This window comes from Stomoxys calcitrans, chromosome 2 (genome assembly GCF_963082655.1).
Source record: "Stomoxys calcitrans chromosome 2, idStoCalc2.1, whole genome shotgun sequence".
NCBI classification, from domain to species: Eukaryota; Metazoa; Arthropoda; class Insecta; order Diptera; family Muscidae; genus Stomoxys; species Stomoxys calcitrans.
Genome location: NC_081553.1, coordinates 79,416,403 through 79,442,855, shown reverse-complemented (window position 1 = coordinate 79,442,855; position 26,453 = coordinate 79,416,403). Strand labels below are relative to the sequence as shown.

Genomic DNA, 26,453 nt, shown 5'->3' with positions numbered 1-26,453 from the left:
TTACTCAGGCTACCCTCAGCATGTGTAGTACGCAGAATGGATGTATGGACTTACCCATCCGCCTTCAGCATGCTGAGCTCACTCAACCTAAGCGCAATCTTTGCGGCACAGTTTCAAATACAAACCTAATGGGCTGCATTCTAAGCCTACCAGCGCTTAGTGGGAGAAATTTTGCACATGATCTCGATAACACCAGCTTTAATTATTTCAAATTTCATAGAGTTATCTCTGTCCGTTCTCAAATGTCATATTTTTACTAGTTTTTTCCATATTCTCCTACTGTGCTGAGGTGTAGATCTAAACGCTTCTGTTTTTCCGACGCAGACCATGTTTAGGACCTTTTTGCAATCCCTGGTACGAGTCTTTCTATTTACGACCTTCCGCCACACCAGTACCCTTTATGTCAGCGATGGTCTCGCAATGGCTGCTTACATTCATTAAATCATCTTTGGGCTAACTTTCCCACAGACTATACTATTTTAGGAATTGAAGGCGCGTTATGGCTTTTGGCTAAGAATCGAGGTCTTGATTAAGGATCGAGGTCTTGATTAAGGATCGAGGTCTTGATTAAGGTAATTCACTTTCTTTTACAACTACTGAATGATCCAATGTTGGGTTTTCAAAATCGGGTACCTAATATCCCTAAGTGGAGCGAACCAGATCTTTGTCTTAGTCCTCAACAAATTTCTTGTAGCACTTCTCAAAGGTCTCCATAGGAACCTTTTCTCGATCTCGCTGATCGTCAACAGAAACTTGCTCTGGATCAGTAGCAAGATCTCCTCCGCATATGAGTTTAACTTCACTTATTAAATCTTGTAAGCTTTACACCCTTCCGCCCCTCACACCCATAACTTCTTGCCTCGAGGCATTGGTCTTTGAACTTGGCCTTTTGACTACACTCTCTCCCAGTCGGCATTGATAATCATGTTCCATAGCATGATATTATTCTTTCACTGGGAAATATTAGGGTGGATCTCTGTGCGGTCCAGACCGGCCACTATTGAAACAATTTAACGTTCTTAAATTGATATCCGGGAAAGTCGCCCAGGCATACTCCTTCAGTTGAAAAGACGCCTGGACCTCTCGTACCAGTTCTCCGGAGTCAGTCCCTGGCAAACTTTCAGACCGATCAGCCTTTCCAGTGTTTTGAGTAGAAACGATGAAGGACTGATGGGATTGTAGTTACGTTTTTATACCCTCCACCAAAGGATGGGAATATAGTAATATATTCATTTCGTTTGTAACACATGAAAATATTGATCTGAGACCCAACAAAGTATATATATATTCTCTATCGTCTTGATATTCGATTTAGCCAAGTCTGTCCGTCTGACTGTCTGCAGAAAACTCGCTATCTTTCGAGGCAGTAACACTAGGCATTGGAAATTCTGTACAAATACTTTTCAGTTTAAGTTGTTAGTTGGGACTGTAAACGGGCCATATCGGTACATGTTTTGATATAGCTGACATATAAACCGATCTTGACTTCTTCGACCTCTAGAGGGCGCAATTCCTATCCTTTTTGGCTAAAATCCCACACACGCTGTTATGTTTTGACTTCTAATAACTGAGTCAATAACGGTCTAAATCAATTTTTAAGCTGATATAGCTGCCAGATAAACTGACTTTGGATTTTGATTTCTTGAGCCCCTAGAGGGAGCAGTTCCTATCCGATGTTGCTGACATTTTTGCATGAGACGTATTGTTATGACTTCCGTTAACTATGCTTAGAATGGTTCAAATCCGTTTTTAATCAGACATAGCTGTCATCGGGGACGTAGCCACGATTTTATTTTTTTTTCTTTTGGGGGGAGGGGGGTATTTTAGAACTACAAAACAATAATAAGTACGTATACGCGCTAACGTTCTCAAAATATTTGGGGGTGGGGCTCCGGCCCAATGGTCACCCCCTGACTACGTCCCTGGCTGCTATATAAACTGATTTCGTGATTTCGGATCTTGATTTCTTGAGCCTCTCCAAAGCCAAATTTTTCCATGAACATTCCCCTTATCAATAAGTACTATCCGATTCAAGTTTTAAGCTCAATGATAAAAGACCTCCTTTTTATACCCGAGTCCGAACGGCGACACCTCTTTGGGGAGAAGTTTTTACATGACTGCCTTACCATGTCGCCAACATTAGGAGCCTCTAGAGGATCTAATTCTTATCCAATGCGGCTGAAATTTTGCATGAGCTGCTTGTTATGACTTTCAACAGCGGCAAAACTGATTTTAAACGGATATAACTGCGATCAGGGACGTAGCCAGGATTTTTTTGGGAGGGGGCATATTTGAACTAAACAAGTAAAAGCGTGCTAGTTTCGCCCGGGCCTAATTTTGAATACCCACCACTATGGATTCCCCAAAAAATGTACCCTCATTAACTGAGTTTGTATTTGAATTTTTTTGTTGGCAAGATGTCATATCGGGATATCGATAAATTGAGCCTTCTAGGGGCTCAAGAAGTCAAATCGGGGGATCGGTTTATATGGGGGCTTTATCCAAATCTGAACCGATATGGCCCTGGTATCCCTAGCGACCTACAGTAAGAAGTATCTGTGCAAAATTTCAAGCGGCTAGCTTTATGGACGCACTGACGATCATGGCTACATAAACTCAGAATGTCAAGACTATCCAGAATATAATATTTGCTTTATGGGTTCGCAGATCAAAATTTAGAGGTTTAAAAACAGAATGACTAGATAAGTATACCCTCATCCTATAAAAGTGGGTATAAAAACAATGATAAGTACGTATACGCTCTAACATTCGCAAAATAGGAATTTTGGAGGGGGTTTTTCCGGCCCGATAATGCACGTCCTGGCTACGTCCCTGGCTGCCATCTTAAACTGAACTTGAATTTTAACTTCTTGAGACTCCAGAGGGCACAATTCTAATCCGACGCGGCTGCAATTTTGCATGAGATGTTTTGTTATGACTCTGGGGGCGCAATCACTTGGTTTAAATTTTAAACGTGGCATTTTTTATGACTTCTAATAGTCATGACAAGTACCGTCCATCTGTATTTGTGCATGTATCTCCCTTTTATTTGAAAGTTATCCAAAGAACATGCCAAATGGGATTCAAGGTGGAGGGTATAAAGTATTCTCGTTCTGTGGTTTATTTTCCGTGGCCTTTCTCGGCCATGACCACTATCCGTGCCTTCGCCTTGGGAATAAAAGTTACTCTGCTCAAGCTTTCCAACTTCGGCAGAGTAACTCTAGTAACTCTTGCACTAGTGGCGGTATGATTCTGTCCGGTCCATCATCGATGAGAGGCAGCAAAGTAGCCTTTGTGGGTATAGCGATATATTTCTGAAAAATTGTGTAAAAGTTTTGTTTTTACAATTTTGCCTCAATAGAAAATTTCATATAAATTTTGTCTCTAGAGAAAATTACCTGAAAATTTCGTCTTTGGGGAAAAATTATGTTATCAATTGATTTTATCGTTTACCTTGTTGCTATTGCTATTGGTAAGATTGAAAACCAGTGTATCAAAAGTGATGAGTAATTGAATATACCTTCCCTTTCTATGTTGATGGGTATCAGAAAAAAGGTTGCTGCTCATTTTTTCGACTTTGAGCTTTCCCATAGTCCTTATTGCTCTTTGGTATCCTTACTTTTTATTTTTATTTACATTTGTTGTCATTCTTTTGTTTGGCTCTTGTTTGTTTGGATGTTAGGTAGGTCGCTCGCTCGGTTGGTTGTTTAGTTGCTACGTTTGTTATGTACTTATCTTCATGCCATTTGGGATCTTCTTGTCCGGAAAATGGTGTAAATCCAAAGGGTTTTCATTTCATTCCATTATGTAGGTACTGCCTCTGTGTGTAAAGTGGGAAAATTGAATTTTTAATATATGCCCAGCACTCTCACTCCTCCCAATGCCAACTCAATGCTTGACTAAACAAGGACTCTACAAAGACTAAATGGCAAGAAGTCGAGTGCGTAAACCTTAAATATTATTTGGAATATTTTTCCATTGACTTTTTTTGTAAATTATCCACATTTATTGCAAATGGGTTTGTTTCTGTGTTTGTTTGGCTGCATGATTTTGGTATGGATTTCAGATAACCCTAAACTGGCGAGGAGGCACAGATAAAATTTGTCTTACCATAACATTTATTGTCTAGACAAAATTTAGGACCCACAATGTTAACAACACCAAAAGACAAAAATTGCTGTGTCAGAATTGCCCAAAAAAAAAATGTTTATTATGCGAAGCCTTCACAAGATAACACTTTGAATTAAGAAACTCGAAAAAGTGGGATGTTCTATATATTTGGGACAGTTGCAATGCGAAGTCTAGACAAGCATACTAAATGGGTGTTTCTTTTTTGTCAAATATTTAGATTGCAAATTAATCGAAATTGGCTTTTGTTCAAAAAAAAATTAACAGCAAGTCAGGAAGTCATAGAAGGTTATTTAGGCAACTCATACTTGTATCAATATTTGCATGTACATCGTTTGCAACAGAAGAATATGATGGGAGTGTTTTATTTTGACTAAATGTTCATCACTTTGTATGAGATTTTCTCTCAAGACAAAATTTCCATGAAATTTCTCATATTTTCCATGAAATTTTCACTAAACACAAAAAATAGTTCCTTGTCCATAAACGAACCTTTCGCAGAGTAAACTTTTTTAACAAAAAATGTTGGGACTTTGCTTACGTTAAAATCGCAAGAATTCGTGATAAATACCAAGGATAGATATTTCTTAATGGCACAAAATATTGTCCAATAATGTAAAATTGCAAATTTTGTCCATAAACATTCCACTAAGGAACAGGGGCAAACTTCTCACATATCAATGAGTACTGTCCAATTCAAGTTGAAGCTCAATAATATAGGACCTTCTTTTTATAGCCGAGTTCGAACGGCGTGCCGCAGTGGGGCAAATCTTTGGGGAGAAGTTTTACATGGCATAGTACCTCACAAATGTTGCCAACATTAGGAGGGGAAAACCACCGCTGAAAATTTTTTCTGTTGGTCTCGCCAGGATTCGAATCCAGGCGTTCAGCGTCATAGGCGGACATGCTAACCTCTGCGATTCGGTGGCCTCCAACGATGTATGCTCTGTAAAAACTCTATTTTTCTCCAGCCTGTTGCCCTTTGTTGCGAAGATTTCTGATTATGGTATTGTATATGCGATCGTTGTTTGCCACCTTAAGCAAAAATTTAAATATTGTCAATTCCCGAATTTACATCCGTATACGATCGCGAACCTACCAATACTGATTGCTGTCAAACTGAGTCTTGTAGAATAAAATAAACCCTAGAATTAGCCTTTTGAGCTTCACTCTCTGACAAATGCAGGAGACACAAGATTTAAACAAACCAAATCATTTGGTGTAACGACTCTTTTTTTGCTGTAAACGAAGCATTTTTGGCTTAAAAGAAGTTATGAATTTTTGCGCAAAAGAGCCAGATTTTATCATAGACGAGGCTTATAAAAGTTTAACCGTAGCTGAAGTGACTTTAACATCCGAATGTGGCAAATACACCACTAACGTTTAACGAGGGGAGAAAATGTCGCACATCTTCTTATGTAAAAACGTGTTTAGTTCGGCCGTGCCGAACATTGAATACCCAACACCAAGGATATAATAATCATCCTATTTTATTATAACTCTACTACTACATCCAAAGTTATATCTAAATAGGGGCTGGTCTCGATCATATTCTGTTCAGGTCCAGTTTCAGCGAAATCAGGCAAGAAATCTGCTTATTATGGGATTAGTACCCAAAATTAAAAGATCGTTCTATATGACGGCTATATCTGTATAGTCTGATCTGATTCATATTTGGGGCGGATGTCGGTAGGCTTAAAGCAACTCACTATTTTAAATTTCAACGAAATCGGGTAATAAACAAATCTTTTATGGGATTGAGACACTTAATTGGCGTATCGGTGTATATGGCAGCTATATCTATATAACGTCCGATCTTTACAATATCTGCGTCAAATGGCGGGAGGCTTTAAACAACTAACTGATTCACATTTGAGTGAAATCGGGTAATAATAAATGCTTTTATGGGCTTCAGACCCTTAATCGGCATAACAGGTCTATATGAAAGCTATATCTAAATATAGCCCGAACTGAACACACTGTTTCAGATTTCAGCGAAATCGGATAATAAATGCAGCTTTTATGGATTCAGACATTTAATCGGCAGACCGGTCTGAATGGCAGCTATATGTAAGTATAGTCCGATCTGAACCAAATTTAGATCGGATGCCGGGAGGCCTAGAACTACTCAAAATTTCAGCGATATCGGGTAAAGAATAAAGCTTTTTTGGGTTCGAGACCCTTAATCGGCTGAACAGTCTATATGGCAGCTATTTCTAGAACAGTCCGATCTAAAACATACTTTATTCGGATGTCAGGAGTCTTACAGCAGCTCCCAGATTAAAATTTCGGCGAAATCGGGTATAAATAAAGCTTTTGTTTGCTTCAGACCCTTTATCGGCAGACCGGTCTGTATGGTGGGCATAAAGATGAATTTGTGTTTGTTTGTCGTTTTTTTTTTTTTTTTTGGTGTGTGGATTCAAAAACGGATGAACCGATTTTCTTAATATTTTTACAAATGGTGCATAATGATCACGTGGTGAAAATAAGGTACAACATTTTTGATATCTGAAGGGGGAGCGGACCCTCCCCCTTTTCCTAATTTTCAGAAACGCCAGATGTCCGAGATGGGTGGTGCGATTTAAACGAATCCAAAAAATAATGGTATCCAAATTTCGCATACGGTACCTAGGGTCCGCCCCACCCCCAAAAACCCCCAAATGTATATTTGGGGGTTTTTTTACTGACCATGGCAGTATAAGGGTTTTTTTTTCTGTCAGCCAACACGCAGGGGATATCCCCTATGAATGCAGTGCATTGCGTTGGCGAGAGGAAATTAGGAATGGGAGGGTCCAGTAGCTCCAAGGATGGTTTTGAAGCTCCAGCCCATACATTTGAGTTGTACTCTAGTTTCGGCCTTATGAAAGTGGTGTAGATGTTAAGCAGATCAGAGAGAGTGAAGTAGTTCTTACACCGTTTAAGGAAGCCTTAACATTTGAATGCTTCTTTCAAAACTTCAAGTACATGTTTAGCCCAACGGACATCACTTTGTATTTTCATGCCCCGAACATCAAGCGCTTTTGATTGCTCAACATCTACACCGTTGATAGACAAAGATGATCGTAATGGGTCAGCGAATCGTTTGTGTGACAACAAGCAGCACTGAGTCTTCCGTGCATTAAAATCTACTCGATTCTTTCGACCCCACTCAGAAATGGCCAGCAAATCCTGGCAGAGTATATAGTCCATAACCCGCCTCTTGTCCTCAATCTCTCGAAGACTCGGCCTATGGTCGAATGAGTACGAATGACAGAGTTTACTGTCATCCGCAAATGAGTAGATCGGATTCGATGTCTGACCCAACAGAACGTTGATGAAAATTAGAAAAAGAGAAGGAGAAAGAACAGAGCCCTGGGGTACACCTGCGGCTCGAATAGTGCGACCTCTGAGAAAGCGCGAAATAAATCGCACGAAGCCAAAAAGCCGAAAAGCTTTGATAGTAGTGGTGGATTGAGTGACTCCAACGTTCCGACAGAAGGGCCATGAGGTCGCCCGTAGAGCGATTTCTGTGGAACCCATACTTTTGGTCGCTAAGAAGGCCATTAGACTCTAAATACCTCACAAGATGGTGATTAACCATGCTCTCCATGACCTTGGAGAGAGGGGAGCATATCGCAATAGGCCGATAATTCGCAGGGTTGTTTGCCTCGCCCTTCTTGGGTATTGGCTGAACGTTCGCAACTTTCCAACGCGCCGGGAAGACTCCCGCACGGTAGGCAAGGTTGAAAAGGTTGCGTAATGGACGAGCGGGCGTCGAATAACACTTGCGTAAGACAAGTGTTGATATGCCATCCGGCCCCGGGCATTTATTTATGTCTAGATTTTCAAGAACCCTTTTAACTCCACGAGTTCGAAAAAATATTTGAGCAAGATGCCAGATACATTTCCGATTGAGGGGAGTGGTTGATTGCTATCCGGCAGGGAAGAGTTTCCTGCAAATATATTAGCCAACACGTTAGCCTTGTCAACCGGGTTAGTGAACGTTTGATCGTCCTTAACAAAAGTTGGAATAGATGAAGAACTACCCTTTACTCTTTTCACGAACGACCAAAAGCTCTTACTTCCTCGTGTAGAAGCAAGAACCTTGGTACGCAGACGCTGTTCGTAAAGAAATTTTCGCGCCTAAGCACATTGGCACACGAAGATCTTGCCTGTTTGCGCAGCAGTTAAGTATTGGCATTTTTGTCCAAGCGCCAGTTCCTAAGTGCCAGCATCTCTGCATATCTGGTTAAACCAACTTTTGTCGTCTGATTTAGCCGTTATAGTCTTGACTGGAATAAATGTTCTCATTCCATTTAAAATTATCTTCTCAATCATTTCAGCAGTAGCATTTCTAGAAAACATAGTTTCCAATTAAAATGCTGAAAGAATCCATTGAGCTCAGCCGAACATGCTTTTTCGTATAAAAATATTGACCGCTTCGGGAGTGGGGAGGAAGCAGTACGAAGAGCAGAATACGAAAAAGATGCTGAAACAATGCAGTGATCGGAGTTACCAAGAGGTGCAATAGTATTAACTTCCTGCTTTTCAGGGTGTGAAGTTAAAAAAACGTCAAGAGTATTATTTTGGTGCCCTTGGACACATTCGATATGTGTTCGTTCACTAGTTGCGCCAAACCATTGTGCGCAGCGAAAAGCTCAACGTATTGGCCCTCAGGAGTCGTTTGACTCAAATGGGAAAGCCAGTAGGAGTTGTGGACATTGAAATCCCCAGCGACAACGATTTAACTGCCCGGAAAATCCTCCAAAATATTTTTAATGGAATCAGAAAGGGCGTCAAGGCCGTTCATGGAAACCTCCCTTTCTGAGTTTGGACTTCTATTTGTTGCCCAAAAAGTAATTGCGGATTTTTTAAAAGAAAGTAAATGCATTTTTAATAAAACTTAGAATGAACTTAAATCAAATATACTTTTTTTACACTTTTTTTCTAAAGCAAGCTAAAAGTAACCGCTGATAACTGACAGAAGAAAGAATGCAATTACAGAGTTACAAGCTGTGAAAAAATTTGTCAACGCCGACTATATGAAAAATCCGCAATTACTTTTTGGGCAATCCAATAAGCTTGGCAATTTAGTTTTTTAAGAAAATTTCATAAAAATTTTGTTTTCAGGGAAATTTCTCTATGAAATTTTCCCTAAAGGCATAATTTCCATGAATTTTTCCTTATGACATAATTTCCATAAAATGTTATTTTAAGATAAAAAGCCTTGAAAGCACATCCTATATTTTGATGAATCCGTTGGATAATGGTTATTCGTCAGTACAGTGGATATCCCGCTCTTTTTTTTAGAACACGTTGCGTATGTCTCGAAGAGGTAACTGTGACAGGATTGAATCCTCAAAGATTTCTTTTCATTTTCAATTTCATAGTTTGCTGATTTCCTCACATTTTCCTTTAAACTGCCTACAAAGTTTGCTACAATTAAAACCCCCTATCTGTGTTGCCATTATAAATAGACACATGTAATAAACCTTTGGCCCACCTTTCAAATGGCAATGCGTTTGCCATTTCACAAAGGTAACACAAATTCAATAAAAAAAACCGATGGCAAAAAAAAACGTTATAATGTGCCACCATTCAACTTGAAATAACCACAAATTTTCTTTTATCGCTATATCGCGTCAACATTTTCCCCATTCTTGGCAAAGCCATTTCAATAGGACGAGTGGTAGTAGAAGAAGAAGAAGAAGAAGAAATAAGGTCATACAACTGAAGAGCTGTACACATTTCGGGCCAAGAGGTTATCCACACCAAATGAATAATTACCCAACAAATTTGTCACAAATTACGTGAAGTAGTTTTATAACAACCACTCCCTCTGCCAGTGCTACACTGGTCTTGGTGTGTTTGTTGGCGGCCTTTAGTTTCCGCTCCCTCATTAGCCCCCCCTCCTTTCCGCTCTAGCTCTTTTTCCCCGTTAATCCATCAGCACAAAGCAACATTTTTTTCGGTCTTCTCCTTTTGGCCAGGCTTTTGTAAATAATTGCTCGTGTACGAATGGTTTATGATGATGATTATGATGCGTACGCTTAAATCACCTGCTGAAGAATTAGGTTCGAAGAAAACGAAAATTATGAACAACGACGACCAGACGTTTGAAGGTGGCGGCGATAGCGGCAACAGCAGCAACATTTTAATTGTAGAAAATTCGCATTTATAGAGATGACATGTGGGGATGGAAAACATGGGAAATTTTGGGGGCCTGTTAAATGTTTCTTACAGCTGGCATCATTTTGTAACTGGCTGGCCACCGAGCATTTTTTAAAAGATCTAAGATATTTCTATTTTATAACATGTTTATGCTTCAAAGGTTCCGATTTCTGGAGTAGCTGATGTTTGTGAGGCCTTAAATATTAGTTTTGGCATTTAGTTTAAAAATTTTTGAAATTAATTTTTTTTAAAAAAAAATTTTACTTACATTTGAACCGTTTTTTTTTTTTCTTTACAGGTAAGCACATGATACTAAATTGTATATGTACAGCAATGTGAGTAATACTGAATGGTTAAAAAGATGTTTGTAATTGTTATTTGTATTAAATTTGAATATTCAAGACAAAATTTTAATGACATTATATTCTAAAGCTAATAAAGGGTGATTTTTTTAGGAGCTATAGGAAAGTTTAAAAAAAAAACACATAAGATAAAAAAAATGCATGAAATCCTTATTTAAATCGATGGTCCATCGAGCTTGTCTGCATTGACATGAGCTTCAAAATAGCCCCACAAAAAATAGTCTAAAGGCGTTAAATCGCACAATCTAGGAAGCCAATCGTTCCCGAATGTGAAATAAAATGTCCACCGAACTCGCCTCTCAATAAGTCCATTGCTGCGCGTTCTGTGTGGCATGCGGCACCGACTTTTTGAAACCATCCAAGTCATCCATCCAAGCCATCCAAGTCAAGCTCTTGCACTTTGGGCAAAAAAAAAGTCAGGTTACTATTCACATCATCTTCGAAGAAGTACGGTCCAATGATGCCACCACCCCATAAACTGCACCAATTTGTGACTTTTTCTTGATGCATTGGTTGCTCTTGCAATGCTTCTGGCTGATCCTAACTACAAAATCAACAATTCTGCTTATTTACGTACCCATTGAGTCTAAAATGAGCTTCGTCGTGCGATGAACTTCCTTAATAGAGCACGCATTTTGATAATAAAATTCAAAAATTTGCATACGTTGTTCGTTTGTAAGACGATTCATTGTTCAATTATAGGCCGAACTGAAGATGTTCGACAGTGAAACATAATACGAAACATGCGTGAGCTGTTTAAACCAGTGTTGCCAAAAAGATAATAGCTAAAAAATCACCCTTTAGTAAGGGCATCCGGTAGGATTTCACCAGATCATCGATATTAAGTGGAGGATCTGGTTAACGAGTGGATTTTCGAACATGTGTGGAACTCTGAAGAAGGCCAACCCATACAAATGATGAGCTGCGAGTATAGAGGGGACATCTTTACGCTGCGCTTTGCGATATCGTCAAAAAGCTCAGCGGAAGTATCTACACTCTCTTGAGCTCAAAGCTCGATATGGGGAGAAAGATGGAAATCCCCCAGCTCACAAAGGCAACGCTCTTTATCAAGGGGATGGGGCAGCAAATTCTCCACGGAACGCATGTTGGTATTGTTAGGAGAGTAAATCCAAGGTTTGGTCGCAGAGAAATGGTAGGTCTTCCACAGGGAGATGTAGGAGCAAGGAACTCTGCTTATGATTAACATTAATCAAGTCTCCGTGACATGTTTGGCTAAGACTAATGGTATGGCGAAAGAGCCCATCAGGGTGGGGGTTGTTGTCGCTGGTTATGTCTCTCTTGGCTTTCCCATTCGGGTCAAACGACTCCGGAGGGCCAATACGCCGAGCTCTTTGCCGCGCAGAATGAATTGACGCAACTAGTGAATGAACCGACACACATTCCGTGTGTCGAAGGGCAACAGATGACTACTCATGATCTTTTCGTAACTTTGCATCCTGAAAAGTGTGAAGTTAATATATATGCGCCTCTTAGAAATGCGGATCATTGCATTGAAGTTGAAATACAACATCTTTTTGATATTCTACCCTTCGTGCCGCTTTACCTACAGCCCCAAAGCGGACAATTATCATGAATGAAAAACCTCGTTGCGCTGACCTCAATGATTTCTTCCGCAATTTAAATTGGAAGCTTTTCTTTCTTGATAATGACGTTGATAAGGCAGCTGAAATGATTGAGAAAGTAATCTTAATTGGAATGGAGTTATTTACTCCAACCAAAATAATTTCGGTTAAATCAAAGGACAACAGCTGGTTTAACCAGCAGTGCGGGAATGCCGCCAGATCGAAAGAGGAGGCATTCAGAAATTGGGGTTCACATAAAAATGCCAGTAAAGAATTGTTGCGCAAACAGACAAGAACTTCGTGCGCCAGTCGCGAAAAGTTTCTGCTCGAACAGCGTCTTCGTGCCAAAGTTCTTACTTCTCCCTGGGGAAGTAAAACCTTTTGGTCGTTTGTGAAAAGAGTGAAGGGCAACTCATCGGCTATACCGACGTTATGGAGAGCATGGCCAATTAGCAACATGTGAAATACTTAGAGTCCAATTGTCTTCTTAGCGACCGACAATATGGGTTCCGCAGAAATTGCTCTTTTCACCAGTGCGACAAGAGTAAGTTCGTGGCTCTGTATATCTCCAAGGTATTTGATAGGGTCCGGCGCGGTGCACTCGTTTCAAAGCTTGTATCGTTTGGTGTCGATAATAAATTCGATCGATTTACATCAAGATTTCTCAGAGATCGCTCTATAGGAGTTGTTGATAAACTCTGTGATAAGAGGCCTTCTTTTTTATAACGAGTCCGAAGTTTTAACTTGGCAGGATATCTCACAAATGTAGCCAGCATTAGTTAGGAGATAACATCAGCTGCAAATTTTTCTGATGCTCACGCTGGGGTTTGAACCCAGATGTTTGGTGTCATAGGCGGACATGTTTACCTCTTCGCCACTGTTGTGACATTTTTACTAATACTAAAATTCCAACCAAATTTCCGAGACATTTTGACTTAAGAGAAGATCACTTTGAAATTTTCGTTAAGCACAAAAATTTTTTTTGTGCCAAAAATTCAATAGAATTTTTGCTTCTATCTGCAAGCTACATAGGTGGATCAAAGCTAGAGATCAGAGTGGACTTGCAGATCTACAGTGTGAACACAGGGTCCTTCAGGCGAAAATCCAGGTGATCACGGTGAATATCTTTAAGGACAGGACGGACAGGACAGCCAGGACGGTAAGGCCACGAACAATCTTGGAATGTAAGAAGAAGATTTAAGCCTTCTCTGAAGACGACTCGATACGCATTGTTTGGGTGCCGGGCCATAGGGGACTGAGGTGGTTTAGAGTTCCCACAATATAAATTAAATGCTATTCGATTCAAATTTTAGCTCAAAGATAAAGGAGTTGTCCCCAATGACAACCCTATCATAAGCATTAGTCTTAGGCGATAAAAGAAATTTTGGCCAATAACGAAGTGGTGGACACTGGGAGCAGACAAACTTGAGGATAAACAGACCAAAGTGCGGACAAACTGTTAAGGGAGGGTAAGGCGGACACACAAACCCACAGATGGATGGATGATAGGACCAGTGACCTGCCAAAGGAAACGCGTTATTTCGAGGGCATGAAATGTAAGTAAACACTGAGTACAACCTCTTGGGGTAACCCAAGAGTTGTTTACATTGTAGGAAGGATAAAATGGGGAATAATTTCAACTGGTTATTCTTCTTTTGGTGCTTTTGCAAGATTAATATTAGAGAACTCATCTACAATTAGTGCAAGAAAGCCAGAAAGTGCCAGGGCCAAACTAACAGCCATGGCGAGAGGAGGTGTAGCTGGGACCAAAGAAGTAGCAAAACAGTAGCAGGAATTGGAAGTGGAAGTGCTGGAAGCACAAATAGCAGACCACCAGCAATTACATTGAAGTTGACAACTGCTTTTGGGGCAGAGAGGAAGGACAGCGTTCTTTGGAGAAGTAAAGTAATGGCAATGGTAGGGTTGTCAGAAAGATGAACGGGGTTAATATTAAACGAGCTGCTGTCGTCTCATATTTCTTGATGATGTTGTTCACTTTTTTGCTCTGGTGTTGTTTTCTGCCGCCATTGCCATTGAGTGCTGCGATGGTTGGCCATTTTTGGCTTTGGCCCATTTTCGAACGGTAGTAAGTTAAATTTGAATTTTATCTGACTGTTATACATAATTTTAAGTCATTGCTGTTTTTTCTCATTTTTCCTCCCATTGCTGCTGCCTGCTGTATAACAGCCCTTCCGCTTGTAAAGGTGGCATTATTAATTTTAATCGATTTTTTTTTATTTTTTGTTTTGGTAGCTCTCCGTTTTCATGCTTAGGGGGGTTTTTCAAAGAAATTTTTTTTTTTTTTTTGATGGCGATGGGGGTTTTTGTGCTTTGAGTTGGGTTAAATAAATGGGTTTGCCTGGTTGTTGCCAGCAAAGAGATTGTTCTTGATGATATGAATTGTAATTAGTTTTTTTTTTTTTGGAAACAGCTCTCCACCCTATCTCGTTGACTCATTCTGTATAAATTATGTTTGCCCTTAAGGAGTATCTGTCAAAAGGTTGTAACGAGATAAAAGCGTCCAAACAAATGCCAACAGAATAAACAAGAAGTGTTAATTTTGTAAATCAGTCGTATAGAATTTGAGCACTTACAAGGATTTTTATTTTTTTTTTTTTCATGGGTATTCTTTTCGAAGAAAATGACGATTCAAAAGAGATTAATTACAGTTTTTTGTATTTGGTTGGTTGGTTACAAATGATACCATGTAACAGAGTTTTGAAAATGATTTTCAAAGGCTATAAAATGATCATTTAAAGTTCTAAGAAAAACAACCACAAAAAGGAGTTGTATTAATTTTGTCACAAATTTTTATATTTGTATTAAATATTGATATCAACCCTGGTAAAGATTATACAACATTAATGGTCCTGATGTTATAAGTCAAATCAGTCATAACCCTCTGTATATCAAATTTACAAATAAAACTATCTACCTGAAGTTTTGCAAAGAAGGGCCACATCGATTCGCATTTTATTGTAGCCCTTATATAAACCGTCACATAATCTTTGAATGTTCATAGCCACCCATAGATGACCATCTGTTATATGTTACCTTTCTGCTCTGCAGTTACCTGTTAAGTAAAAGCCTTGAGATATTGACCACAAACGCGAAAGCAGTTTTTGAATTCTGAAATATGTTCTCCAGAGTTTAAACGGGTGTTTTGAAGGGAAATCTATCGTTCTTCTAGATCAGTACTATGTTTACAACGCCATATACTGGATTTTATTACACTTACTAGCCGAACCGGGCCCGCTCCGCTGCGCCTTATTTAACTCTCTAATATCTTTTTAGGGTGGAGACACTTCGATGACGATGAACGCGTTCGAATCCTGGCGATAACATCGGGCAAAGCGGTGTTTATCCCCTCTTAATGTTGGCGACATTTCCAAGGTACATGCCATGCATGGTCATTTAAAAAATTTTCCTCAAAGAGGTGTCGGAAATCGGAAAGCTCTCATTGATGTGTGAGAATTTGCCCCTTCTCGATTCCTGTTGGTAATGATCTTTCTTAGGGTAATGTTTAGGGGGGGAATGGCAACTTTGACATTTCGACTCAAATATGGATATCAAATTCGTGCTTCACTTCCAAATCCCCTTAATTTGAGCCCCATATTCCCATGGTCGGTAAATATGAACCGTTTGGAGGGGGTTTAGATATAGATATCAAATTCGTAATTTATTCCCAACGGAAATGAAGTACAGTTTAGGGGGTGTTTTAGGGCATACCCCAAAACACTTGGCTCCTAAATTGGATATCAAATTCGTTTTCTACTCTCAAATACCTTTAATTTGAGCCCCATATTGTCATACCCTTCATTTGAGTCGCATATAAACTTGAACGCAAATTTTAATGTCACATTCGTAATCTACTCCCTAATACCTTTCATTTGAGTACCATATAGCCATGGTCGGCTAATATGCCCATTTGGGGGTATTTGGGGGTGTGCGACCTCCAATTACTTGGACCTAATGTTTTAGACCATATTTGTAATCTACTGCCTTATACTTTTCATTTGAGTCCCATAGTGACATGAAATTCCAATATATCTGTTTAGAGAAGTTTTGGGGTTGGGGGGGGGGGAGGGGCCGATGGGTACTTGAACCCAAATTTTTATACCATATTCGTTTTTTGGCCTCCAATGCCTTTCATTTGATACCCTTATTGTGCCTATCGGACCACTTTCGGATATGGGTGGCGGTTTTTGGGTAAGGGGATGGGTAAGGAAGAGGGTAAGCGGTGGGTAAGGGGGAGGGTAAGCGGAAGGGTAAGGGGGAGGGTCAGTCTCCACCCGATATCTAAAAATTATATAGCTTATGTTTCCATCCAGACAAACGTACACAATCTATGCAAATTTAAAGAAAATATGTTCAGCTAATGAGTCTATGATACGCTCATAATGGGTCTAATGGCATTTTTGAGGGATGGCGTGACCCCCTATACTTCGATCTGATTTTGTATTCGAAATCTACTCACGAATACCTTTCATTTGAGGCCCATATTGAAATGAACGTCCAATATGTCTGTTTGGGGAAGTTTTGGGGTTGGGGCGGCCCGATGGGTACTTAGACTCAAATCTTAATACCACATTCGTATGCTACTCTCCAATACCTTTTATTTGAGACCTACATTGTCCCGATCGGTTCACTTTTGATTTTGGGTTGTGTTTTTGGCATAAGAGGAGGGTCCGTCCCCTTCCGATACCAAAAAATTATATAGCCTATGTTTCCTTCCAGACCAATATACACAATATGCGAAAATTTCGAGAAAATCGGTTCTGCCGTTTTTCAGTCAATGCGGAACAAACAAACCGAGACCCATATATCCGTGATTGGCTAGTGTGCCCATTTCGGGCGTTTTTGTGGGGGTGGGGTGACCCCCTATACTTCGACATGAATTTGTATGCCAGATTCGTTATCTATTCCCGCATACTTTTCATTTGATACCCATATTGTCCTTATCGGTTCACTTTTGATTTTGGGTGGTGTTTTTGGGGTAACGGTGGAGGGTTCGTCCCCTTCCGTTATTAATAAATTATAAAGCCTATTTCTCCATTCTGAACATATTCGCAATATACTCCCGAATATATTTTATTTGAGTCCCATATTGCCATGATCGTCCAAAAAACCTAGTTTAGAGGGCTTTGGGGTTGGGGCGGCCCCCCAGGTACTTGGACCCAACTTTCATTATGAGATTCGTACGCTACTCTCAAATACCTCTCATTTGAATCCCATATTGTCCCAATCGGTCCACTTTTATGTTTGGGTAGAACTTTTGGGGTAAGGGGGAGGATCCGCCCCCCTCCCGATATCAAAAAATTATAGAGCCTATGTTTCCTTTCAGACCAACCTACACAATCTGTGAAAATTTCAAGGTAATCGGTTTAGCCGTTTTTGGGTCTATACAGAACAACATATGTGTTGAGTATTTGAGTCCCTATAGGACGCAATTTTTATCTGATATGTCTGAAACTTTGCACATTGTATTGTTGTATGACATCCCATATATGTGCTAAGTATGATCTGACTCAAATATAGTAGCTCTAGCAATTCTTATCATTTGTTTGCATATAAAGAGATAACAGGCAAAGAAATTGACAAATCCGATCCATGGTGGAGGTTATATAAAATTCGGCCCGGCTGAACTTAGCACCCGTTTACTTGTTTTCTATACCCACTAAAGCTAGCCGCTTGAAGTATTGCACAGATATTTAATATTGATGTAGGTCCTTGGGGATTCAGAGTACAATATGAAATTTTGCATGTAGTGTTCTGTTATGACTTACAACAACTGTGCCAAGTACGGTCCAAATCGGTCTATAACGTGTTATACCTTCCACATAAACCCATTTCCCGATTTGACTTCCTGAGCCCTTATAAGCCGCAATTTTTACCTGATTTGGCTGAAATTTTGCGTATAGTGTTCTGTTATGACTTCCAACTACTCTGTCTAATACGGTCCAAATCGGTCAATAACCTGATATAGGCCCCATAGAAACCGATCTCCCGATTCGATTTATTGAGCCTTTACAAGCCGCAATTATTGTCCGATTTGGCTGAAATTTTGCACGTTGTGTTCTGTTATTACTTCCAACAATTTTGTAAAGTACGGTCCGAATCGGTCTTAACCAGATATAGCTTAACCAGACAGAACAACTTTGCCAAGTGCGGTCCAAATCGGTCTAAAACCTGATGTAGCTCCCACATAAACCGATCTCCAGATTTGACTTCCTGATCCCTTACAAGCCGCAATTTATGCCTGATTTGGCTGAAATTTTGCGTGTAGTGTTCTGTTTTGACTTTCAACAACTCTGCTTAGTACGGTCCAAATCGGTCAATAACCTGATATAGCGCCCATAGAAACCGAAAAGAAAAAAGTGATGAAGTGGGAGACAGACTGTTTAACTTTGGCGCATTGTGGAAGAAAAAAAAACAAGTAAAAGCGCGCTAAGTTCGACTGGGCCGAATTTTGGGAACCCACCACCACGGATTCTGCAAAAAATTTATTCAAAATAAGTATAGTTGAAGGGCATAATTTTCTCCACATACCAAACTTCTATAAAACCAGCAAAAATTAAAGTTTCTAGGAACCGAACAAGGATGATCGAGGGCTATATCGGGTTATAAAGTGATTTGTACCGTATTCGGCACAGTTGGTGGAAGTCGTAATAGAACACCGCAAAAAAATCTCACTCTGCAGTCATTCAAACATCAACACAATCTCAAATGCCTTGTTAATTTATTACTCTCTCTTTCAATTACTTTGTTCATGTTATAAAATTCTTCTTTGCTTTAAATTCTCAATAACTCATTGGAAGTGGTACTCTTGATCAATAACAACAACAGCTTATTCATTGAACTTAACATAATCAACATGCATGCTAGACATTTGTACAAATCTCTCTCTCTCTCTCTCTTGCTCTCCTCTTCGTTAAATCTTTCGTTCAATTGACTCTTGCCATTTTTCGACAGTTGTTGTTGTTATAGTTTCTTGTCTTCGGGTTTTTGCATTCTCATTATACTACTACTCAGACAGTTCTTTGTTAACCATCGGTCAATCGGCAGTGTTTTCTTTTCTTCATATATAAGTTTGCATAGTTATTGCATTGAAAAGTTATTTGTGCATATTTAACAATAACAACAACAAAAGTGTAAGATCTAAACTGATATTATCTATTTACATGGTATGTTAGCAGATGAATGTTTTCCATTAAGTTCCGAAAATACCCATAAGGGAATATGTAAGAAATGAAGAGAATACATTTTGGAGAGAAAATCAAGAGAACAGTGTAAAGTATTGAAAGAAACATAGTGTTTAATTGTAATTTCCAGTGGAATAGTAACATCACCAACAAAGTGTTTTGCCCAAAGTAAACTGAATTGTTTGTATGCCTGAATGTGCGTGAAAGTGAAGTAAGCATAAGTGTGCAAAACCGGTACCTATTAGAAAAAAATTTCTAAAACAAGTGTAGTGTTTTTAGAAACATATTTCAGCTAATTAAAATCTATGCAAACTAATACGAACGAGTTTCTACATTATAAGTGAAAGGACATTTTATACGCGTTAGCAAGTCACTGCAGAAAATTATTAATACGAGTAATAAGGTGAGTTCAGTTTAACATTTATTTTTTTGGTAATTTACTATAGAATGTTGCGATCACCTTAAGCGGAATATAAAAGTATTGTTTAGCGGAATTTTAGATCCAAAGTGAATTTTTTAGTTGTGCATTCCTTTCTAATGAAACTTTCTAAAGAGCCTAATCTGCTGACCAAAAATAAAATGCTTGCATAAATACTTCGAGCAAAAGTCTGTGAGATTGCCAAAATTGTTCTCTAAATTTTGGTTCATACACTAACTGGTCCTGCATGGTCATGAACAGTTTTGACAACCTAAGTTTCGGGAAGGTGTACACGTGAGTTATCATGTATAGAGGTGGGCAATGGGTAAATACCTAAAAAGGTATATAGCCGGGTATAAATTATTTATTTATACCCAAAAGCTGGGTATTTATAATTTTCCAGTTATCTTGGGTAGTAACCCTATAAATACCCAACGCTTGGGTATCTACCCGGTAGAAACCCATCTCTAGTCATGTAACGCTCGAGTCAAGTGATCCGTGAGGGTCATTTTACCACAATCACTTAAGCGTGTGTGACTGTGACCGAAAACCATTATTCTTTCCTGAACGTGCGTAGGAGCTCTTAAGAAAATTATTACTCATGACAAAAATCGTAACTCACGAAAAACTCGACTCACCAGAAACGTTGCTACACAGGAATTATATTAAGGCTCACGAGAAAATGATGATTCACTAGAAAAATTACCAATCAGTAAAAATATCACTACTCAGAAGAAAAATCACAACCCACTATAAAATCACGACTCACGAGAAAATTGCTAGTCACAAAAAATTGCTAGTCACAAGAATTACGACTCACGAAAAACTTACAACTAAATCATGAAATATTGGGTTGCCCAAAAAGTAATTGCGGATTTTTTTAAAAGAAAGTAAATGCATTTTTAATAAAACTTAGAATGAACTTTAATCAAATATACTTTTTTACGCTTTTTTTCTAAAGCAAGCTAAAAGTAACAGCTGATAACTGACAGAAGAAAGGATGCAATTACAGAGTCACAAGCTGTGCAAAAATTTGTCAACGCCGACCATAGGAAAAATCCGCAATTACTTTTGTGGCAACCCATAGTTTTACGTGAGCGAAAAACAATTTGTGTATCAAATGCTTGAGTTAAAATTTTTGGTCAACATGATAAGGTCCTGCGTGAACGAGCAAAAATATTTTTTATTTTGAACGTACACATCTTTGCTCAAGTACAACAACAAAATAAAACACAACAGTTGTTGTATTTGGAAAAATTTTGTTATCAGAAAATTACAAATTTTGCCCATGATGTTTCCACTAAAGAACAGGGGCGAACACAGCAATGTTGGTTGTCTTTAGAGAAATTTTGTTTTTAGAGATTATAATAGTAACATTTAGAGAGTATGTTGGTATTTGGAGACGATTTAAATGAAATTTTGTCTTTAGGGACACTGTGTTTGACTTGTTTTTTTTTAGAAAAAACCAATCGTCGTTTGGACATTTTGGTTAACTATCACCGACTTAAAGAAACTTATTTTTCTGAAACTTGGGAGATGATTTTAGGAATGAAAGTTGATTCATTGTTCGCTCTACCTCTTAAATGTATATTAAGATGCATTTGTTATCAAAAGAATCCTGAATGCCTTGTTAATGTATTATTCTCCTCTTCAATTAAAATTCTTCTTAGTTTAGAAATCTCAGTTAAGCTAGCCATAGACAAACGATAAATTCGAGCAATTTGTTGGGTTTGTGGTCGCGTTTTTACGTCTGTGGGGTAGTTTGCGAACAAATTGCAAGTTTTTGAAAATTTTCAAAAACTTGCAATTTGTTGGCAAACAAATCATACGTGTGTGGGCTACTGCGCAAATTTTAAGCCATTTTGCCATTTCAGTTGCTCTTCAACCATTGTAACGAAAGGTCGTGTAGTGCACACAAAAAATGGCAAGCAAAGACTTTATGATAGAATTTTTTGATGTGTTAAAAAATGAAAATGCCATTTGGCAAACAAAAAGTGAAAAATATAAAGACAAATTAGAAAAACAAAAATCATGGGAAAAACTCGTAACAAAATGGAAAGAGGTTGATAAAAATGCTTCGGTGGACCTAGTAAAAAAAAAATATAATTGCCTACGAACAACGTACAGAAGGGAGCTGCAGAAGATGCGCAAAAGCGAAAGGTCAGGTGCAGGTGCTGAGGATATATACGTGCCGTCGCTGTGGTATTTTGACCATCTTAATTTTTTGCTCGACCAAGAGACACAGTTGGAAGGCATTTCTACGTTTGATGAGACGTTTGACGCAGAAATTGAAAAGGTAAGTAAATTGTGCTTGTGTAATAGAATATTTATTTGTGTATGTAATTTATTATTTTCAGTCTCTAAATGCATAATATTTTCATTTTTAGGAACCAAAGAAAAAAAAATTCGATCCGACAGATTTTCTAGAAACGGCTGTCGACCATCTGAAAAAAACTGTCCCAAAAGCAAATAAGGACGAGGCAGATATTTATGGTGAAGCGTGGGCAGTAACATTCCGCAAATTAAGGCCGGAGCAAAAAATATATGCAAAAAAGGTGATGGACGAAGCCCTTGTGTACGCGCAACTAGGCAATCTGACGCTACAAAGTTCCGTGAGCCTTGGGCAGCAACAAGTACAACAACAAGTTTACTTGCAAGTGCAACCACGGAAACCTATGTCCAATTTTCACCACAACAACCAAAACTCAAAGCCTTACGCGTCTGCTTCCTCAACATATTCGTCTTTTTCCGCAATTTCACCTCATGGAACACCATCACCTTCACCAGTTTTATCAACAAGGCCACCCAGTCGCTTCCACTTTTCGGATGAATCGGCAACGCCGTTATATGCGACACCAACACCTTCACCTGCTTATTCAACAGTGTCATCCCACCACAGCACCCACTTAGATGAAACCGTGCATATAATACCTGACGAGGTAGTGCCATCAGAAAATGCATTTCAGCAGCTTTTTGACACGTTAGAATATGAATAGCATTTTTTTGTGTGTTTAAATCGACTAACCCCCAAAGTATTTAATGTAATTAATAACTAAAACTGAATTAATGAATTTATTTATTTTTTATTTTTATAGATTTAAGAGATTTAATGTAAATAAAATATTTGTTTGTTAATAGCTCCCATCTAATTACTTTCAAGGACATTTTTTTGCTGGGTTTTAATGGTGACTGGTTTTAGGAGGCATTGTACTGCCAGGGTACGGCACCAACGCTGTTAAAATAGTTGCTCAGTTTGTGCCGAACATTTTTCGCGTTATTTGACGAATTACCATGAGCAATTGGTTCCAAGTCAGTCAAATTTAAATTCTCTTCATTCTCACTGCGTTTCAAGTATATATTTGAATTTTTAAAACATAAGTAATTATGCAAGTAGCAGCAGGCAAGAGTTATAATTGAAGCCTTTTCGGGGCACAAATTAATTGTTGTGTGCAGAATTCTAAAACGGTTCGCTAAAATTCCGAACGCATTTTCCACTATTCGTCGAGCTCTCGATAGTCGGTAATTGAATATAATTTCCTCCTCTGTTAAGTTGTGCCGACTGTAAGGCTTCATGAGGTTCTCTAAAAGTGGGAAGGCGTCGTCTCCAACAATAACATATGGAACCACATCTTCGGTTAACGGTAATATTTCCGGGGCTGGCAAATTCAATCCATAATCGTCGTACATTTGCTTTAACTTCGACTGAGCAAAAACACCTGCATCTGAACATCTTCCATTTATTCCAACCTCGACCATTAAAAACTCGTAATTTGCGCCCACCAGTGCCATCATCACAATACTGAAGTTTTTCTTGTAATTGTAGAAGTACGAGCCAGATTTAGACGGTTTCACTATATTCACATGCTTTCCGTCGATGGCTCCCACGCAGTGGTTAAAATTCCATCTATTTTCGAAGTCATTGGCAATTGTTTTCCATTCATCAGAGTTGCGTGGCATCTAAAAATAAAATATTTATAAAAAAATAAAATAAACTGCAACCAGAATTTGATATTAACATTTTCACTTACCTTAATAAATGGTTTTAGTGCTGCAATAATAGCTTTCGACGTCTCCAATATGATTCCACCAAGACTTTGGGCCGATATTTTGGTTAGAAATTTAAGGTCCTCATAGCTTTGCCCAGAAGCAAGGAAGCGTAACGTCGCTGAAAGTCTTTCATTTGGCGTAATAGCGTCACGCATCACTGTGTCCTCCTTTTTTATTGCTGGCGTTACCCACCTTAATAGTTCTTCATAGGTATCTACATCCATGCGTAAAAAATTTTTATAATCCCTTGGAGTAAGCATTTCCATATTTTTGAGCGTTGCTACATGGGAATGCTTTTTTCTTTCGAGCAGCCACTCTTCACTCCATTTTCTTTTTCTTTTTTTTTCGATTTTTTTCTTTTCTTGTTTTTTATGTTCTATGTCGAAACATGTATATATAATTAAAAGCGCAGCTGCATCAGCCGCTGCATCGTCGCACATGTTTTTTTAAGTTTCCTATCAAAAGAAAAAAAGAAAAGAAAAGAAAAGCACAAACCGAAGTTCAAACACAAAATGAACATCATCCGCTTCGTAGCATATGCTTACTCTTCAACGTCAGCCGAATTATGATTTGTTCGAGCGTGTGTGGAGAAACGGTATGCAATAAATCGCAGCAATAAATTTGCAAATCACACCAACAAATCGTTCGTCTATGGCTAGCTTAACTCACTGGAAGTGTTACTCTTGATCAATAACAACAACAGCAAACACATTGAACTTAACTTAATCAACATGCATGCTAGTCATTTATGCACATCTCTCTCGCACTCTCTTTCATTCTCTTGTTCTTTTCTTCGTTAAATCTTTCGTTAAATTGACTCTTGCCATTTTTCGGCAGTTGTTGTTGTTAGATTTTGTTGTCTAGGAGTTTTTGCATTCTTATTGTACTACTACTCAGTCAGTTTTGTGTTAACCGTGGGTCAGTCGGTTGCGTTTTTTTTTTTTTTTTCTTTTGTAAGTTTGCATAGTTATTGCATTTGAAAAGTTATTTGTGCATATTGAGCAACTACAACAACAAAAGTGTAGAATACTGAACTGGCATTAGCTATTTCCCGTCTGGTAACATAGCGATCAGTTACGAAATAATCGCTTATCAAATTTTTCATTAAGTTCCGAAAATAAATATAAACGGGAATATCTATGAAATGAAAGGAATACACTTTGGTGAGAAAATCAAGAGAACAGTGTAACGTATTGAAAGAGACATGGTGTTTAATTGCCGTTACTAATAAAGTAGTAGCATCCCCAACAAAGTATTTTGCCCAAAGTAAACTAAATTGTTTGTGTGTATGAATGTGCGTTCAAGTGAAGCATGCACAAGTGTGCAAAAACAGTACCTATTAGAAAAAAATAATCACGAACAAGTGAAGTGTTTATAAAACTAAAATCTATGCAAACTGATACGAAAAAGTTTCGACGTTGTAAGTGAAAGTGAATACTTTATGTGTGTTGGCAAGTTTCTGGAAAAATTATTGATACGAGTTTTAAGGTGAGTTTATTATATAATTTAATTAATAGATACTTAACTATATAATGCTGCGATCATCTTGAGAGTAATATAAAAGTTCTGTTTAGGGGAATTTTAGATAAAAAAAAAATTAATTTTTAGATTGTGAATTCCTTTCTGTTCAAAGAAATTTTCTAATGAGTCTAAAGAGCTTAGGTGTAAAATTCGAACAAAGGTCTGTGAAATTGGCAAAATTATTCTCCAAACTGTAGTTCCTAGACGAAAGTTAAAAAATGGACAATAATATGGTCCTGCATGGTCATGAACATTTTAGACAACCCTGGTTCTGGGTAGGTTTGCACCTAAGTTGTAATGTATCGCTTGAGTCACGTGATCCTAAGTGACATCTTAACACAAAACTTTTTTCATACGCTCACGAAAAAATAATTTGTTTTCAGTCACCGTCACATACGATTAAGTTATCGTATGTGACGGTGACTGAAAACAAATTATTCTTTCGTGAGCGTGCATAAGAGCTCATAAGCAAATTACTTCTCATCAGAAAAATCGTAATTCACGAGAAAATCACAACTCACTAGAAAAATTTCGACTCAGGAGAAATATCTCTACTCAAAAAAAAAAAAAAAAAAAAATCGCAACTCACGAGAAATATCAAGACTCATAAGAAAATTACGATTCACTATAAAAATTACGTATCGGGTGAAAAGTTATGACTAACAAGAAAAATCATGACCCACGATAAAATCACGACTACCGAAAAAATTTTAAGCCACAGGAAAACGTGATTCACAAGAAAAATTAGGCTTACACCACAACTCACGGGAAAATCAAGATTCACAACAAACTCATACAGCCCAATTTTGAAAACTCCCATGGAATAAACTTCCAGGGAATTAATTTCTCCCTTGAATAAAATCCTCCTATTCTGATTAAATGGGGAGAGGAAAAATGATAGACTTTTTTCTGTGGCAATTACACTGCTTCCGGGGTACACTGGATTCTGTGCATCTGTTGGAAGTTGTATTGATGGCTTCGAACGCTAGACAACGGCAACGGCTTTCGCTGTTGACACGGAGCAACAGCGAAAGCCTTTGAC

At 38.4% G+C, this 26,453-nt stretch overlaps 2 protein-coding genes across 3 annotated transcripts in view; both read left to right on the top strand.

Annotated features, from left to right (window-relative positions):
- The window catches only part of LOC106091693 (uncharacterized), an 869,146-nt gene that overhangs the window by 281,612 nt on the left and 561,081 nt on the right, over positions 1-26,453 (top strand). The window lies entirely within an intron of this gene.
- LOC131995261 (uncharacterized) lies at positions 21,574-22,932 on the top strand. The gene is made up of 2 exons (XM_059363682.1): positions 21,574-22,139; positions 22,231-22,932. Exons 1-2 carry the CDS (start codon positions 21,765-21,767, stop codon positions 22,837-22,839), a joined length of 984 nt encoding a protein of 327 aa, XP_059219665.1. The 5' UTR covers positions 21,574-21,764; the 3' UTR covers positions 22,840-22,932.

What these genes read in the sequence shown, in the direction of transcription:
- LOC131995261 (XM_059363682.1), top strand. Translation starts at nt 21,765, where the DNA reads ATGGCAAGCAAAGACTTTATGATAGAATTTTTTGATGTGTTAAAAAAT. An exon ending in TTGACGCAGAAATTGAAAAG is followed by an intron (nt 22,140 to 22,230) that starts GTAAGTAAATTG and finishes TTTCATTTTTAG; the next exon opens with GAACCAAAGAAAAAAAAATT.